Here is a 17774-nt window from a genome sequence, read left to right as displayed (position 1 = left end):
GGAGAATTAGACTTGTATAGACTTAATTTTTCCCTACTAACTCTAGTTCCTAAAGAGGATGAGGCTGTTAGAATGGAGAAGTTTAGGCCTCTTGCCATGATTAACTATAGCTTTAAAATCTTTGCAAAGTGTGCCACTACTAAATTTGGCCCCATATGCAATGATCTGATAGCACTCAACCAGACAACCTTCATTAAAGGAAGATTTATTGCTGAGAGTATTATTACAGCTCATGAAATTATTCATTCTGTACACTCTAGCAAGCAATCTAGTTTTGTGTTTAAACTAGATTATGAAAAAGCCTATGACATGATTAATAGAGAATTTCTTATGGATATGATGAAGAGGAGAGGATTTAGTAATAAATGGATGAGAAAAGTGGAATCTCTCATCTTTAAGAGCTTTGTTGCTGTCAGAGTTAATGACAATAACAGTGAGTTCTTTGTCCATGGCAAAGGTGCCAGACAAGGGGATCCTTTCTCCCCCCTCATCTTCAATCTAGTTGCTGATGTTTTTACTAGAATTTTGATTAAAGCCTCTATCAATAAAAAATTGGAAGGCCTCTTTCCCATCTCAAATCCTGCAGGTGTCATCAGTATGCAAATGCAGATGACACCTTGCTCTTTTTGAGTAAAAACCTTTCTTATGCTAAAAACCTTAAGTGGTTGCTTTCTTGTTTTGAACAGTTATCTGGGATGAGGATCAATTTCCATAAATGTGATCTGGTCCCTATTAACGTTGACCGTGAGGAAGCTAATGTTTTTGCTCAGGTCCTTGGGTGTAAGCTTGGGGAATTCCTCATTAAATATTTAGGGGCTCCTCTTCACTATATCAAACTTTGAAAAGAGGACTTACAGCCTACTGTAGACAAAATCGTTAAGAAGGGAGCTGGTTGGAGAGGGAGATTACTTTCCTCTCGCAAACGGCTTACCCTTGTTCAATCTTGTTTATCTAGAATTCCCTGCTATCTTATGGGGATTATTAAATTCCCTAAGTGGGCCACTAAAATGATTAACTCTCAACTTGCTCACTGTTTTTGGGATGACTATGAAGGTCACCATAAATACCACCTTGCTTCTTGGGGGAACGTTGCCCTAAAGAAACAATATGGTGGCTTGGGCATTCTTGACATTGCTGACATGAATCTTAGCCTGCTAGCTTCTTGGTCTAAGAGGTATTTCAATGATGATGGTAAAATTTGGAAACAAGTCATTGATGCCAAATATAAAACTTGCAAACCTAACATTTTTGCCTGTCCTGATACTGGAGCCTCCCCTCTTTGGAAAGGTATACTTTGGGCTATTAAAGCAGCAAAGATTGGCTTTTCCTGGAAGGTGGGTAATGGCAAGAGTGTCAGGTTTTGGGAAGATTGTTGGACTGGCAATACTACACTTGCCACTAGTTATTGGGAGTTGTACAATATTGTTAATACTACAAACGTCTCCATCAGTGAGGTTTGGGATGGCGCGACCCTGAAAATTAACTTTAGGAGGTGCTTTTCGCCGGACATGCTTGCTGCTTGGAATGAGCTTTTTAGTGTAGTTAAGGATCTGGTCTTAAATGATAGTGATGACACTATTATTTGGGACTTGGAGCCTAAGGGGATTTACACAGTTAAATCTTTTTATAACTTTGTGAATTTTAGTGGAGCGTCTACAGATAATATTATGATGATCTGGAAAGCTAATGTTCCTCAGAGAATTTAGATTTTCCTGTGGTTGCTAGTTAAAAACAAGTTACTCACCAGAGACAATCTTCAGAAAAGGCAACACGTAACTGATGCTACCTGTCTTTATTGTAATGAACTAGAATCAGTAAACCATCTATTTTTCAATTGCGTAGTTTCGAGAGAACTCTGGAGAGAGATTTTCAGCCCCATAGGGGGCAGCATCGAGCTTAACTGGCATGGGCTCCTGGAATGGTGGGCTAGAAATTGCAACAAGACTGCAGATATTATGCTTCATGCAGCTACATTATGGACTCTCTGAAGATATCGTAACGATATTTGCTTTAATGATGTGCCTTGGCTTGGAATGCAGATTCTGTGGCAAGGACAGCTTCCTTTTTAACCTCATAGGAGATCAGGTGTGCGGATCCCGCCAAAAGGAGATGTCGTCTCTTGGTGCAAAGACCGAAACATTTGGCGCGAGCACCGCCCCTTCTCCTATGTCCGGACCCTGGCTAGGCCTGAACCAATGCTGTGGAGCAATTCCTCGCTTCAGGGATGGCTTCGCGCTCCGAAGAGTTGGGTTTCATAAAAGATGCGCCTGTTGCATAATTTCCTGATGTCTGTAGCTGAGCTAATGCTGATGTTTGTAGTACTTGTTACTGTTATTTTCGCTCTTTGCTCTCTTGCTCCTTCAGGAGCGTAGACTGTCTAGAGTGTGTCTGCTGGGGCAGCGTCTCTGCTGTTATTTTTCCCTGCGCGCCTTGTAGCTCCAAACTCAAATGTTCGGTGGTTTCGTTATTGCAATGGAACCAGGGTGTGAGCCCTTTTCCTCTAAAAATGAGTAATGTCATCACAGTCATCACAGTCATGAATTGATGCAACTAAAACATTATCGATAAAAGCCACACAGTGATCAAACACGCTTCACTCAAATATCAGGAGTAAATCGAACAAGGTAGAAGTGGAACTTATAGCTTAGATAAAAGCTAGCTGGTGGTGGCATCCTGGTAGAACTGTAGCACGGTGTAGACGGTCTGCATGATGGTCATGCCGAGGAGGAAGACAGCGGCGGCGAGGGAGAGGAACGACCAGGGGCTCTTGAAGTAGGTGTGCACCAGGTTGGCGCGCCAGCGGTTCCACCTCTTCCGGCAGTAGGCGTTCACCTGGCGGTGCACGTCGTCCAGCGCGCTCTGCGGCTCCAGCACCACGTCCCTGGACATCCCGCTGAAGAGCTTCGCCACCGCCTTGTCGCTGCCCACCGTGTTGTGGACGATCCGCCTGCAGGTGAGCAGCGCCACGTCCGCCGCCGTGTCGATCATGTTGTCCATGAAGAAGACGTAGGCGGTCACCTCGTTGCCGGCGCCGGCGTGCAGCCGCTCGAACGCCATCAGGTTCAGGAGCATGTACTCCGTGGTGTCGTCGACCACGATGGCCGGCAAGCGGAGCACGCCGTGGTGGAAGCTGATGTCCAGGAGGCTGCTCGTCCGGCTCCGCTTGAACCGAACGCCCGCCTCGTAGAGCTCCTCGGCGGACCGGATGATGTCGTCCGGGACCGCGTAATCCGGAGGCGCGGGGGGAGCCGTCTGCGTGGGGCCGTAGAGCAGGCTCCGGCGGAGGATGTCCAGCGGGTGGAGCGCCAGTCCGACGCCGGTCGCCGGAGGCCAAGCAGCCGGGGTTAGAAACCGCTGCACCATCCGGTTGATGAAGTCCTCGTTCTGCTGCCAACAACGTCCGTCCGTACCATTAGGTACAATCATGGCAAAGGCCGACTTCAGTGTGAGATCTATCAGCACATACCACTAGCAAAAATGCTTTTTCTTTACATTTTTTGTACTACATGCGTGGTAAGAAGCTAAAAGGTAGCATCAACTACATTGCTTGCAATGGAGCAATGGAATAAAGAACCATTCGGCTACACTTTGCTGTTTTGGATCTTCTGTTCAGCTTTAGTCTTTTCTACTGTATAATAATTTTGTTAATTCGCTGGCGAAATTTATGTTAAGTTTCATGATACTATAAAGAATGCATGCATTGTCTCATGCATGGCTTAATTAGTTACTACCTCATCTCTGCCGGTCTCGACGGCGAGGAGCTTGTGGAGGACGAGGAGCGGCAGCTGGTTCTCGATCATGATCATGTCGCGGCGGATGTAGGGCACGTTGTAGAGCAGGCCGTGGCTGCTGAAGACGGGGTCGTTGGGCGCGTAGTCGTTCACCTCGAAACCGGACGCCATCCTCATCACCTCCAGCAGGAAGCACCCGTCGGTGACCATCATCTCGAGGAACCTCTCCCTCTTCTCCTCCTCGCAGCTGAGGCCGCAGCGCCAGTCGTCGGCGAGGCCCTGGTACGCGCCCTCCAGCTGCTCCGCGACGCCGGCCACGGCCACTACGAACTCCGACAGTGGCTTGCGCGCGCGACGGAGCAAGTGGAGGAGCGAGCGGCGCTTGTGCACGTCCATGGGCAGCAGGTGCGGCTCGCCGTGGTGGAAAGGGCCCAGGGACACCACCTGCGGCTGGTAGGCCTTGAGATTCAGGTGCTTGATGCACGCTGGCACGCGGTAGATGCAGTGCCACTGCCACTGCACCGCCTCCGTCGACGGGTCATGGCCGGTCAGCGCCGCGTCCACGTCCGCCACCCACACGCTCTCCTCAACCCTCCGGCGAGACGCCATCTGAGTCACTTGCTAGCTTAAGCACCTAGTGCCATGAATTGCAGCGCCATGCAACAGGAGCGAACCTAGATATGCTTACCACTGTGTGTTGCACACTTTGGAATGTACAGATCCAGACCGTCGAATCGAAGCGAATAAAGAAGTAGCGTGGTCTCAAGGGGGGTCTTTACAGCACAAACGAACCAGCACTCTGACAGAGACTAGTTGGGATGGGTGATGCTTGCAGATTGTGTAGGCTTTCGGAAAAGAGAGATGATCGTGAGATGGTGAGCAGGCCGGTAAAAGAGACACACGGATCTGAGTAAAAGAAGTAGAATAAACTAAAGACGCGGGAACTATTTTTTAGGGGGTCCATCACCAACGAGTTAGGGCGTCTCTGACCCGCACACCGCATTCATCCGTGAACACATATGAGGGAATTGGTGCTATTTGCATACGTTTCGAGCCGAGTTTCAACTAGTCAAATGAATCACATGCAAACCGAATGATATTCATATATACTGAACGAAATTCATTACATTTCGGACAGTTTTCATTAAATAAAAAGGGGGACCGGACCTAAACCTAGCCTATGGCAGTGCCCTTGTCCAAGTCATTGTTCACCTTCTCCATCTGCCGTCCTCGTGAGCGACAGGGATAAACCCCGTGAAGTAAAGGTGCAGTCACCGGCAAGGAAGAGTAGAACATGGGAGACGGACCGGCCCATTTAGGACTCGAGCCCCCGCTGCCTTCCATGCCCTACTCATTCTCGTCGGAGTCAGCGACCTGTCTATTGCTAGTGGACATGAGGTCCACGATGGAGTGAAGGGGCTGGCACGCTCGTCGACCCTATGACGCGGCCAAACAGCGTTTGGCGTCGCGTAGGATGGACAACTGGCGCCGTCCTCGTCCACAATCAACTGCGCAGCTAGCATCGCCTTCACATTGCGAGCCGCGGCTTGAGCGCAGGCGACCTCGCAGAGCGCCTACTACTCGGCGACAAAATTGGGGTTCGGCGCGACCATGGCCACCACGGCCTCCACACTCGCGCGTTTGCCCTAGATCTAGCCCTCCGCAAACCGGTGTTGCTCGAGGAGGAATAGGTTATAGCGTCATTCCTCATGCGCTTGCCGGAACACCGACATAGGCGTGGGTGGCGGCAGCTCCTCGGCCATGGCGGTGTTGAAGTGCGCATGTACCTACTCCATCGTCAAGCTAGCATGAGCCGGGGTGGGCTCCGACACAGAGTCATCGTCCGAGCCAATCTCCATCGTGGGGTCGTCGAAGACCTTCGGAGAGCTGGCCGGCATGCCGGCATCTATCCATCTGGCACAGCGACTCCCCTAGGTGGCCGCAAGGGCGCGGACGCTACCTCGTGCTTCTACTGGGTCGAGAGGCTCTCCCACGAGACCTTCTTGCTCGCGGTTATAACGGACATGGTGCAAGGGAGGAAGATGGAGAGCGAATGGGATGTGGTGTGTTGTGAGCGGGGTTTATCCGCCTTCAAATAGTGGATGCCGGCAAGGCCAAGCGTCCGGGTGCATCAATTCGTGGGCACCGGAGTTGGTTCTTGGCCGGCGAGCCTACTTAATGGCGGCAGACGGAGGGACGGGTATTGAATGAGCATAGTAGATATTTGTCCCGTCCCGTTGAGTAAAACATCTCTACGGCATTGAGCAGGCAAGGACACCGAGGACACGGCACGGGTGACGCCCTCGGCCGGCAAGCCGCTTCAATGCCGGCGCCAGCGAGAGGCGCGTCCGCTCTGGACCAGCGTCAATGCGAAGCAGCCGCTCTAGAAAGGCATGAATGCGGGCAGCTGCCTTCGGGCGAGAAGGGGGCGGGGCGAGGGAGGGATTTTTGGGTGGGCCGGGGCAGTCATAAGAGGGCGTGGTAGCGGTCCGGACGCCCGCAAAGCCCCCCGCCCCACTTTGTTTTCGGTTTGCGGGAGAAAGCACATCCAGACCGATCGGCAAACCGATACAGGCTCGCGTTGGATGGCAAAACACGTCTGAACCACGTGGTTCGGACGATTGCGAGTGGTTTGAGGGCCAACATTAGATCTGACAGTAATAATCATCAAGGAAAACAGGCGGAACAACTTGTTAACAATAAAATTATAGTTGGAAAATACAAGACATTTTTTTGTCAGATTTATAAATCACACTCAACCACAATAAACCAAAAGGGACTCAAAAGAGTTCTCTTCATACTAGACTTAAAGATCACAATAGCTTGAAACGAGATCTAGAAGTCGCTGGAGAAACATCGGTATCTGTTGGAGCGGCACCCTACGTAGTACAGGCGTGCAATCCATCACCACACGTCCAGATAGTTGTAGAAACCGAACTATGCCACAGAAACACATAAGATATAAAAGTCATTGTATCAATAGCTAGCCAATTGCTCTCCATAATAGACACACCAACTACCAACATCCGAAGAAAGCCAGCATATTTGACGATACAAACTCTCACAAGCCCTTCATCGGCGCCGGATCAGGTGTCGTCGAGGTAGGGAGAGGCTGAACAAACCTTATTCAAACATGACAGTCGCCCCCAGCTGGGTAGGTTAGACCCCGCGCGGGGGGGGGGAGATCTAGGTCCGGCAGCTAAGGTTGGGAACAACGTAACTCCTGTGTGACACCAGGATGTTGCCAGTGGCAGAGGACGGAGAAAAGGGGACTGGCTACCTGAAATTTATTTTGGGTAAGTCAATTTTAGATCCAATTGATGTGCTTTATTCTCCCTCCAACTTTCTTCCTCCTCCCAAAAAATTGACTTGTTCAAATTGCAAATTCAGTCAACCTACTGTTGTGGAAAAATTAAGGTGGGTCGAACTCTCAAGCATAAAAGAGGTATAGGCTCAGTTCTTTTGGCCAATTCACCCATAATCTTAAGAACCACCCGGCTCCTTCCAGAATCTTGAACCCAAGATATATGGGTTCAAGATTCTGGGAGAAGCTGGGTGAAGGGTCGATTCTCAAGATTCTTAGAGAATCGGCCAAAAGAACTGGGCCATAATGCAAAATGAAATAGAACACACACACACTAATAATGTCATACGATCCAAATACAATGGCCTTGATAGTGGAGGCGCATGATTTCGGGTCGGTGGCTCATCGACGGCAGATCGTATTACATGCGCCGCCACTATCAGTTGCATGTTTTTTTCCAATATGAACTCTTGTCTCCGTTTTGAAAAAAATCTGAACTCTTGTCGCGGCGTTGAAGAGAGAACACCAGGGCTTGTTCTCCGCCATGCAAGCCTCAATCTGAACGCTGAGGGCGTCTTTGGTTGCTTGCATGCAGTCCAACCAGGCCCGCGTGGGATGTGCATGGCCTGTTTGGTTGGCTGGGCTGCATGCGATTCGTGGCCCGCATAGACTTTAAAGCAGGCATGAGCCTGGCCCGGCGGAAACTGCCGAATCGGCAGTTTCTCGCGAGCCTGGCTCGGCGCGGCCACGCGTGCGAGGGGTTGCATGCCTTGGGCAGCGCGGCAGACGGAGGGGACGTCTCATAACTCCCCTCCCACTCTCCTGTCACGGCCCCGCATTGTTCCCACCGCTCCTCTCTGCCTCACATCCCCACCCTCTCCTCTCCTCCGATGGCTTCGCCTCGCCCACCATCGCGCCGTCCTCTGACCCCCATCGACCCGCGCATCGCCAGCATCCAAGAGCGCTGGGTGGCCGGGCTCCAGAACTCGGGCAGGAACCTGGCGTCGGTGCTGCGAGTGCCGTCCCCCATTTGATGCCGGCCACCACGAGGGCCGGACAATGTGGTGTCAGCGGTTCCTGCTCCGCCACCTTTTTCGGACCTCATGGTCGTGGGCTCGGCGCCGGCGCCGTCCACGGAGCCGCCACTTCTTCGGACCCCATTAGGCAGGGGGTTTTCTTGACCCCCGTCCAAGGGTTTTCTCCTGTCGGCGCATCGTCCTCCTCGACCTCCGGCGTGGCCATGACCACGGAGCCGATGTTGGGAAACGAAGTAATTTCAAAATTTTGCCTACGCACACGCAAGATCATGGTGATGCATAGCAACGAGAGGGGAGAGTGTTGTTCACGTACCCTCGTAGACCGAAAGCGGAAGCGTTATGACAACGCGGTTGATGTAGTCGTACGTCTTCACGATCGACCGATCCTAGTACCGAACGTACGGCACCTCCGCGATCTGCACACGTTCAGCTCCATGACGTCCCACGAACTCACGATCCAGTAGAGCTTCGGGGGAGAGCTTCGTCAGCACGACGGCGTGATGACGGTGATGATGAAGCTACCGGCGTAGGGCTTCGCATAAGCACTACGACGATATGACCGAGGTGGATTATGGTGGAGGGGGGCACAGCACACGGCTAAGAGATCAATGATCAACTTGTGTGTCTATGGGGTGCCCCCCTCCCTCGTTTATAAAGGAGTGGAGGAGGGGGAGGGCCGGCCCTCTACTATGGCGCGCCCTGGGGAGTCCTACTCCCACCAGGAGTAGGATTCCCCCCTTTCCAAGTAGTAGGAGTAGGAGAGAAGGAAGGGGAAGAGAGAAGAGAAGGAAGGAGGGGGCGCCGCTCCTTCCCCTAGTCCAATTCGGACTAGGCCTTGGGGGGGCGCGGCCTGCCCTAGGCAGCCCCTCTCTCTCTCCCCTAAAGCCCAATAAGGCCCAAATACTCCCCGGCGAATTCCCGTGACTCTCCGGTACTCCTATAAATACCCGAACCACTCAGAACCTTTCCGATGTCCGAATATAGCCTTCCAATATATCGATCTTTACGTCTCGAACATTTCGAGACTCCTCGTCATGTCCCTGATCTCATTCGAGACTCTGAACAACCTTTAGTACATCAAAACACATAAACTCATAATACCGATCGTCACCGAACGTTAAGCGTGCGGACCCTACAGGTTCGAGAGCTATGTAGACATGACCGAGACTCATCTCCGGTCAATAACCAGCAGCGGAACCTGGATGCTCATATTGGCTCCTACATATTCTACGAAGATCTTTATCGGTCAAACCGCATAACAACATACGTTGTTCCCTTTGTCATCGGTATGTTACTTGCCCGAGATTCGATCGTCGGTATCTCAATACCTAGTTCAATCTCGTTACCGACAAGTCTCTTTACTCGTTCTTTAATGCATCATCCCGCAACTAACTCATTAGTTACATTGCTTGCAAGGCTTATAGTGATGTGCATTACCTAGAGGGCCCAGAGATACCTCTCCGACAATCGGAGTGACAAATCCTAATCTTGATCTATGCCAACTCAACAAGTACCATCGGAGACACCTGTAGAGCACCTTTATAATCACCCAGTTACGTTGTGACGTTTGGTAGCACACAAAGTGTTCCTCCGGTAAACGGGAGTTGCATAATCTCATAGCCATAGGAACATGTATAAGTCATGAAGAAAGCAATAGCAATATACTAAACGATCAAATGCTAAGCTAACAGAATGGGTCAAGTCAATCACATCATTCTCTAATGATGTGATCACGTTAATCAAATGACAACTCATGTCTATGGCTAGGAAACTTAACCATCTTTGATTCAACGAGCTAGTCAAGTAGAGGCATACTAGTGACATTCTGTTTGTCTATGTATCCACACATGTACTAAGTTTCCAGTTAATACAATTCTAGCATGAATAATAAACATTTATCATGATATAAGGAAATATAAATAACAACTTTATTATTGCCTCTAGGGCATATTTCCTTCAGTCTCCCACTTGCACTAGAGTCAATAATCTAGTTCACATCGCCATGTGATTTAACACGAATAGTTCACATCACCATGTGATTAACACCCATAGTTCACATCGCCATGTGACCAACACTCAAAGGGTTTACTAGAGTCAGTAATCTAGTTCACATCGCCATGTGATTAACACTCAAAGAGTACTAAGGTGTGATCATGTTTTGCTTGTGAGAGAAGTTTAGTCAACGGGTCTGTCAGATTCAGATCCGTATGTATTTTGCAAATTTCTATGTTTACAATGCTCTGCACGGAGCTACTTTAGCTAATTTCTCCCACTTTCAATATGTATCTGGATTGTGACTTAGAGTCATCCAGATCGGTGTCAAAGCTTGCATCGATGTAACTCTTTACGACGAACTCCTTATCACCTCCATAACCGAGAAATATTTCCTTAGTCCTCTAAGGATAATTTTTGACTGTTGTCCAGTGATCTACTCCTAGATCAAAATTATACTTCCTTGCCAAACTCAGGGCAGGGTATACAATAAGTCTGGTACACAGCATGGCATTCTTTATAGAACCTATGGCTGAGGCATAGGGAATGACTTTCCTTCTCTTTCTATTCTCTGCCGTGGTCGGGCTTTGAGTCTTACTCAACTTCACACCTTGCAACACAGGTAAGAACTCTTTCTTTGACTGTTCCATTTTGAACTACTTCAAAAACTTGTCAAGGTATGTACTCATTGAAAAAAACTTATCAAGCGTCTTGATCTATCTCTATAGATCTTGATGCTCAATATGTAAGCAGCTTCACCGAGGTCTTTTATAGAAAAAAACTCCTTTCAAATACTCCTTTATGCTTTCCAGAAAATTCTACATTATTTCTGATCAACAATATGTCATTCACATATACTTATCAGAAATTTTGTAGCGCTCCCACTCACTTTCTTGTAAATACAGGCTTCACCGCAAGTCTGTATAAAACTATATGCTCTGATCAACTCATCAAAGCGTATATTCCAACTCCGAGATGCTTGCACCAGTCCATAGATGGATTGCTGGAGCTTGCACATTTTGTTAGTACCTTTAGGATCGACAAAAAACTTCTCGTTGCACCATATACAACTCTTCTTTAAGAAATCCATTAAGGAATGTAGTTTTGACATCCATTTGCCAGATTTCATAAAATGTGGCAATTTGCTAACATGATTCGGACAGACTTAACCATCGCTACGAGTGAGAAAATCTCATCATAGTCAATGCCTTGAACCTTGTCAAAAACCTTTTTCGACAAGTCTAGCTTTGTAGATAGTAACACTACTATCAGCGTCCGTCTTCCTCTTGAAGATCCATTTATTTTCTATGGCTTGCCGATCATCGGGCAAGTCAACCAAAGTCCACACTTTGTTCTCATACATGGATCCCATCTCAGATTTCATGGCCTCAAGCCATTTTACGGAATCTGGGCTCATCATCGCTTCCTCATAGTTCGTAGGTTTGTCATGGTCAAGTAACATGATCTCCAGAACAGGATTACCGTACCACTCTGGTGCGGATCTCACTCTCGTTCACCTACGAGGTTCGGTAGTAACTTGATCTGAAGTTACATGATCATCATCATTAGCTTCCTCACTAATTGGTGTAGGAGTCACAGGAACAGATTTCTGTGATGAACTACTTTCCAATAAGGGAGCAGGTACAGTTACCTCATCAATTTCTACTTTCCTCCCACTCACTTCTTTCGAGAGAAACTCCTTCTCTAGAAATGATCCATTCTTATCAACGAATGCCTTGCCTTCGGATCTGTGATAGAAGGTGTAGCCAACTGTCTCCTTTGGGTATCCTATGAAGACACATTTCTCCGATTTGGGTTTGAGCTTATCAGGATGAAACCTTTTTCACATAAGCATCACAACCCCAAACTTTAAGAAACGATAACTTTGGTTTCTTGCCAAACCACAGTTCATATGGTGTCATCTCAACGGATTTAGATGGTGCCCTATTTAACGTGAATGCAGCTGTCTCTAATGCATAGCCCCAAAACGATAGTGGTAAATCGGTAAGACATCATAGATTGCACCATATCTAATAAAGTACGGTTACGATGTTCGGACACACCATTACGTTGTGGTGTTCCAAGTGGCTGAGTTGCGAAACTATTCCGCATTGTTTCAAATGAAGACCAAACTCGTAACTTAAATATTCTCCTCCACGATCAAATCGTAGAAACTTTATTTTCTTGTTACGATGATTTTCCACTTCACTTTAAATTATTTAAACTTTTCAAATGTTTCGGATTTATGTTTCATCAAGTAGATATACCCATATCTGCTCAAATCATCTGTGAAGGTCAGAAAATAATGATACCTGCCGCGAGCCTCAACACTCATCGGACTGCATACATCACTATGTATTATTTCCAACAAGTTTGTTGCTCGCTCCATTGTTCCGGAGAACGGAGTCTTAGTCATCTTGCCCATGAGGCATGGTCGCAAGCATCAACTGATTCATAATCAAGTGATTCCAAAAGCCCATCAGCATGGATTTTCTTCATGCGCTTTACACAAATATGACCTAAACGGCAGTGCCACAAATAAGTTGCACTATCATTATCAACTTTGCATCTTTTGGCTTCAATATTATGAATATGTGTATCACTACGATCAAGATTCAATAAACCATTCACCTTAGGTGTATGACCATTGAAGGTTTTATTCATGTAAACAGAACAACAATTATCCTTTGACTTTAAATGAATAACCGTATTGCAATAAACATGATCAAATCATATTCATGCTTAACGCAAACACCAAATAACATTTAATTAGGTTCAACACTAATCCCGAAAGTATAGGGAGTGTGCGATGATGATTATATCAATCTTGGAACCACTTCCAACACACATCGTCACTTCACCCTTAACTAGTCTCTGTTCATTCTGCAACTCCCGTTTCGAGTTAATAATCTTAGCAACTGAACTAGTATCAAATACTGAGGGGTTGCTATAAACACTAGTAAAGTACACATCAATAACATGTATATCAAATATATCTTTGTTCACTTTGCTATCCTTCTTATCCGCCAAATAGTAGGGGCAGTTCTGCTTCGAGTGACCAGTCCCTTTGCAGTAGAAGCACTTCAGTCTCAGGCTTAGGTCCAGACTTGGGCTTCTTCACTTGAGCAGCAACTTGCTTGCCATTATTCTTGAAGTTCCCCTTCTTCCCTTTGCCCTTTTCTTGAAACTAGTGGTCTTGTCAACCATCAACACTTGATGCTTTTCTTGATTTCTACCTTCGTCGATTTCAGCATGACGAAGAGCTTGGGAATCGTTTTTGTTATCCTTTGCATATTATAGTTCATCACGAAGTTCTTGTAACTTGGTGATAGTGACTAGAGAACTCTGTCAATCACTATCTTATCTGGAAGATTAACTCCCACTTGATTCAAGTGATTGTAGTACTCAGACATTCTGAGCACATGCTCACTAGCTGAGCAATTCTCCTCCATCTTGTAGGCAAAGTGCTTGTCAAACGTCTCATACCTTTCCACATGGGCATGAGTATGAAATACTAATTTCAACTCTTGGAAAATCTCATATGCTCCGTGGCGTTCAAAACGTCTTTGAAGCCCCGATTCTAAGCCGTAAAGCATGGTGCACTAAACCATCAAGTAGTCATCATATCGAGCTTGCCAAACGTTCATAACGTCTACATCTGCTCCTGCAATCGGTCTGTCACCTAGCGGTGCATCAAGGACATAATTCTTTTGTGCAGCAATGAGGATAATCCTCAGATCACGGATCCAATCCGCATCATTGCTACTAACATCTTTCAACTTAGTTTTCTCTAGGAACATATCAAAAATAAAACAGGGGAGCTAAACGCGAGCTATTGATCTACAACATAGATATGCTAATACTATCAGGACAAAGTTCATGATAAATTAAAGTTTAATTAATCATATTACCTAAGAACTCCCACTTAGATAGACATCCCTCTAATCACCTAAGTGATCACGTGATCCATATCAACTAAACCATGTCCGATCATCACGTGAGATGGAGTAGTTTTCAAGGGTGAACATCACTATGTTGATCATATCTTCTATATGATTCACGCTCGACCCTTCGGTCTCCAGTGTTCCGAGGCCATATCTGCATATGCTAGGCTCGTCAAGTTTAACCCGAGTATTCTGCATGTGCAAAATTGGCTTGCACCCGTTGTATGTGAACGTAGAGCTTATCACACCCGATCGTCACGTGGTGTCTCGGCACGACGAACTTTCGCAACGGTGCATACTCAGGGAGAACACTTTGTACCTTGAAATTTAGTGAGAGATCATCTTATAATGCTACCGTAGATCTAAGAAAAATAAGATGCATAAAGGATAAACATCACATGCAATCAATATAAGTGATATGATATGGCCATCATCATCTTGTGCCTTTGATCTCCATCTCCAAAGCACCGTCATGATCACCAGCGTCACCGGCGCGACACCTTGATCTCCATCGTAGCATCGTTGTCGTCTCGCCAACTATTGCTTCTACGACTATCGCTACCGCTTAGAGATAAAGTAAAGCAAATACATGGCAATTGCATTTCATACAATAAAGCGACAACCATATGGCTCCTGCCAGTTGCCGATAACTCTGTTACAAAACATGATCATCTCATACAATAAAATTTAGCATCATGTCTTGACCATATTGATACGTCTCCGTCGTATCTACTTTTCCAAACACTTTTGCCCTTGTTTTCGACTCTAACTTGCATGATTTGAATGGAACTAACCCGGACTGACACTGTTTTCAGCAGAATTGCCATGGTGTTATTTTTGTGCAGAAACAAAAGTTCTCGGCATGGCCTGAAACTTCACGGAGATTATTTTTGGAAATAATAAAAAATAATGGCGAAAGAATCAAGGTCAGGGGGCCCACACCCTGGCCACGAGGGTGGGAGGCGCACCTGCCCCCCTGGGCGCGCCCCCCTGCCTCGTGGGCCCCCTGGTGCTCCACCGACCTCAACTCCAACTCTATATATTCACATTCGGGGAGGAAAAAAATCAGAGAGAAGGATTCATCACGTTTTACGATACGGAGCCGCCGCCAAGCCCTAAACTCTCTCGAGAGGGCTGATCTGGAGTCCGTTCGGGGCTCCGGAGAGGGGAATCCGTCGCCATCGTCATCATCAACCATCCTCCATCACCAATTTCATGATGCTCACCGCCGTGCGTGAGTAATTTCATCGTAGGCTTGCTGGACGGTGATGGGTTGGATGAGATTTATCATGTAATCAAGTTAGTTTTGTTAGGGTGTGATCCCTAGTATCCACTATGTGCTGAGATTGATGTTGCTATGACTTTGCTATGCTTAATGCTTGTCACTAGGGCCCGAGTGCCATGATTTCAGATCTGAACCTATTATGTTTTCATGAATATATGTGAGTTCTTGATCCTATCTTGCAAGTCTATAGTCACCTAATATGTGTTATGATCCGGCAACCCCGAAGTGACAATAATCGGGACCACTCCCGGTGATGACCATAGTTTGAGGAGTTCATGTATTCACTATGTGTTAATGCTTTGGTCCGGTACTCTATTAAAAGGAGGCCTTAATATCCCTTAGTTTCCATTAGGACCCCGCTGCCACGGGAGGGTAGGACAAAAGATGTCATGCAAGTTCTTTTCCATAAGCACGTATGACTATATTCGGAATACATGCCTACATTACATTGATGAATTGGAGCTAGTTCTGTGCCACCCTATGTTATGACTGTTACATGATGAACCGCATCCGGCATAATTCTCCATCACCGATCCAATGCCTACGAGCTTTTCACATATTATTCTTCCCTTATTTACTTTTCCGTTGCTACTATTACAATCACTACAAAACTATCGCTGCTACTTTTGCCACCGTTACCGCTACTATCATACTACTTTGCTACTAAATACTCTGTTGCAGATATTAAGTTATCCAGGTGTGGTTGAATTGACAACTCAACTGCTAATACTTGAGAATATTCTTTGGCTCCCCTTGTGTCGAATCAATAAATTTGGGTTGAATACTCTACCCTCGAAAACTGTTGCAATCCCCTATACTTGTGGGTTATCAAGACTATTTTCTGGCGCCGTTGCCGGGGAGCATAACTCTATTCTTTGAGTCACTTGGGATTTATATCTGCTGGTCACTATGAGGAACCCGAAAGACGAGAAAACTAAAATTTATCCCTCGACTATGAGGGGAGGTAAGGAACTGCCATCTAGCTCTGCACTTGATTCACCTTCTGTTTTGAGTAAACTTGCGACACCTAAACCTGCTTCTGCTATTAATTCTGATATGTCGCATGTTATTGATGATGCCACTTCTGCTATGCATGATACTTATGATGAAACTACTTCTATGCTTGATACTACTGTGCCACTTGGTGAATTTCTTGATGAACAACTTGCTAGGGCTAGAGAGAATGAAATTATTGAAACTGATAATATTGATGAAAGTGATGATGAAGATTCTCCCCCTAGATATGAATTGTCTGTTGTGCCTAAGGGTTATGTTATGGATGAAGAAACTGCTAGAGATTTTCTTGCCTGCAATGATAGAAGTGATCTTAAGAAATTATTAGCCAAGCTGAAACAAAAATCTCTGAATGCTAGAATGAAATATGATCCTGCTTATGCTACTTCACCTATCTTTGTTACTGATAAGGATTATGAATTCTCTGTTGATCCTGATATAATTACTTTGGTTGAATCTGATCCTTTCTATGGCTATGAATCTGAAACTTTTGTGGCACATCTTACTAAATTAAATTATATAGCCACCCTGTTCACTAATGATGAGAAAACTCGCTACTATTATATCCTTAAAATATTTCCGTTCTCATTAAAGGGTGATGCTAAAATATGGTTTAATTCTCTTGATCCTGGTTGTGTGCGTAGTCCCCAGGATATGATTTATTACTTCTCTGCTAAATATTTCCCTGCTCATAAGAAACAAGCTGCTTTAAGGGAAATATATAATTTTGTGAAAATTGAAGAAGAGAGTCTCCCACGAGCTTGGGGGAGGCTTCTCCAATTACTTAATGCTTTGCCTGGTTATCCTCTTAAGAAAAATGAAATACTCGATATCTTTTATAATTGACTAACCGATGCTTCCAGAGACCACCTGGATAGTTGTGCTTGTTGTGTTTTCAGGGAAAGAACTGTTGATCAAGCTGAAATTCTATTGAATAATATGTTGACAAATGAAAATAATTGGACACTTCCTGAACCAACTCCTAAGCCAACTCCGAAGAAAAGGGGTGTTCTATTTCTCAGTCCTGAAGATATGCAAGAGGCAAAGAAATCTATGAAAGAAGAAGGTATAAAGCTGAAGATGTTAAGAATTTACCTCCTGTTGAAGAAATACATGGTCTTGATAACCCGACACGGGTAATAAAGGTAAATTCTCTCTATAGATATGATAAAGCTGAAATCCCTCCTACTAAGTTTGCTAGGCAATGCTTAGATGAGTTTGATAATTTTATTGTCAAACAAGAAAACTTCAATGCTTATATTGGTAGACAATTAAAACACAATGCTGATACGCTTGAACACTTGAGTGATTATATGTCTAGAGTTAAAGGTGAACTTAAACTCATTAGTAAACATGCTTCTATGGTTACCACTCAAGTAGAACAAGTACTTAAAGCTCAGAATGATTTGCTCAATGAATTGAATAGTAAGAATAATGACTTTACTGTTAGAGTTGCAACTAGAGGGG

At 45.9% G+C, this 17774-nt stretch overlaps 1 protein-coding gene across 1 annotated transcript; it reads right to left on the bottom strand.

Moving 5' to 3' along the window:
- Window positions 1–2120: 2120 nt before the first annotated feature.
- Window positions 2121–4428, bottom strand: LOC109785322 (UPF0481 protein At3g47200-like). The gene is made up of 2 exons (XM_045229446.1): window positions 3732–4428; window positions 2121–3384 (listed from the first exon to the last, which is right to left on the bottom strand). The coding sequence occupies exons 1-2, from the start codon at window positions 4338–4340 to the stop codon at window positions 2656–2658; spliced, it is 1338 nt and encodes a 445-aa protein (XP_045085381.1). The 5' UTR covers window positions 4341–4428; the 3' UTR covers window positions 2121–2655.
- Between the last annotated feature and the right edge of the window lie 13346 nt (window positions 4429–17774).

Source organism: Aegilops tauschii, chromosome 6, assembly GCF_002575655.3.
Source record: "Aegilops tauschii subsp. strangulata cultivar AL8/78 chromosome 6, Aet v6.0, whole genome shotgun sequence".
Lineage (NCBI taxonomy): Eukaryota > Viridiplantae > Streptophyta > Magnoliopsida > Poales > Poaceae > Aegilops > Aegilops tauschii.
The sequence above is the reverse complement of the archived record's forward strand: the minus strand, read 5'-3'. Positions and strand labels throughout refer to the sequence as shown.

Bases quoted from the DNA above. Each gene is read 5' to 3' on its own strand.
- LOC109785322 (XM_045229446.1), bottom strand. From the start codon at position 4,340: ATGGCGTCTCGCCGGAGGGTTGAGGAGAGCGTGTGGGTGGCGGACGTG. The intron at 3,385-3,731 runs GTAGTAACTAAT...TGTTGGCAGCAG, and splicing joins TCGAGACCGGCAGAGATGAG to AACGAGGACTTCATCAACCG.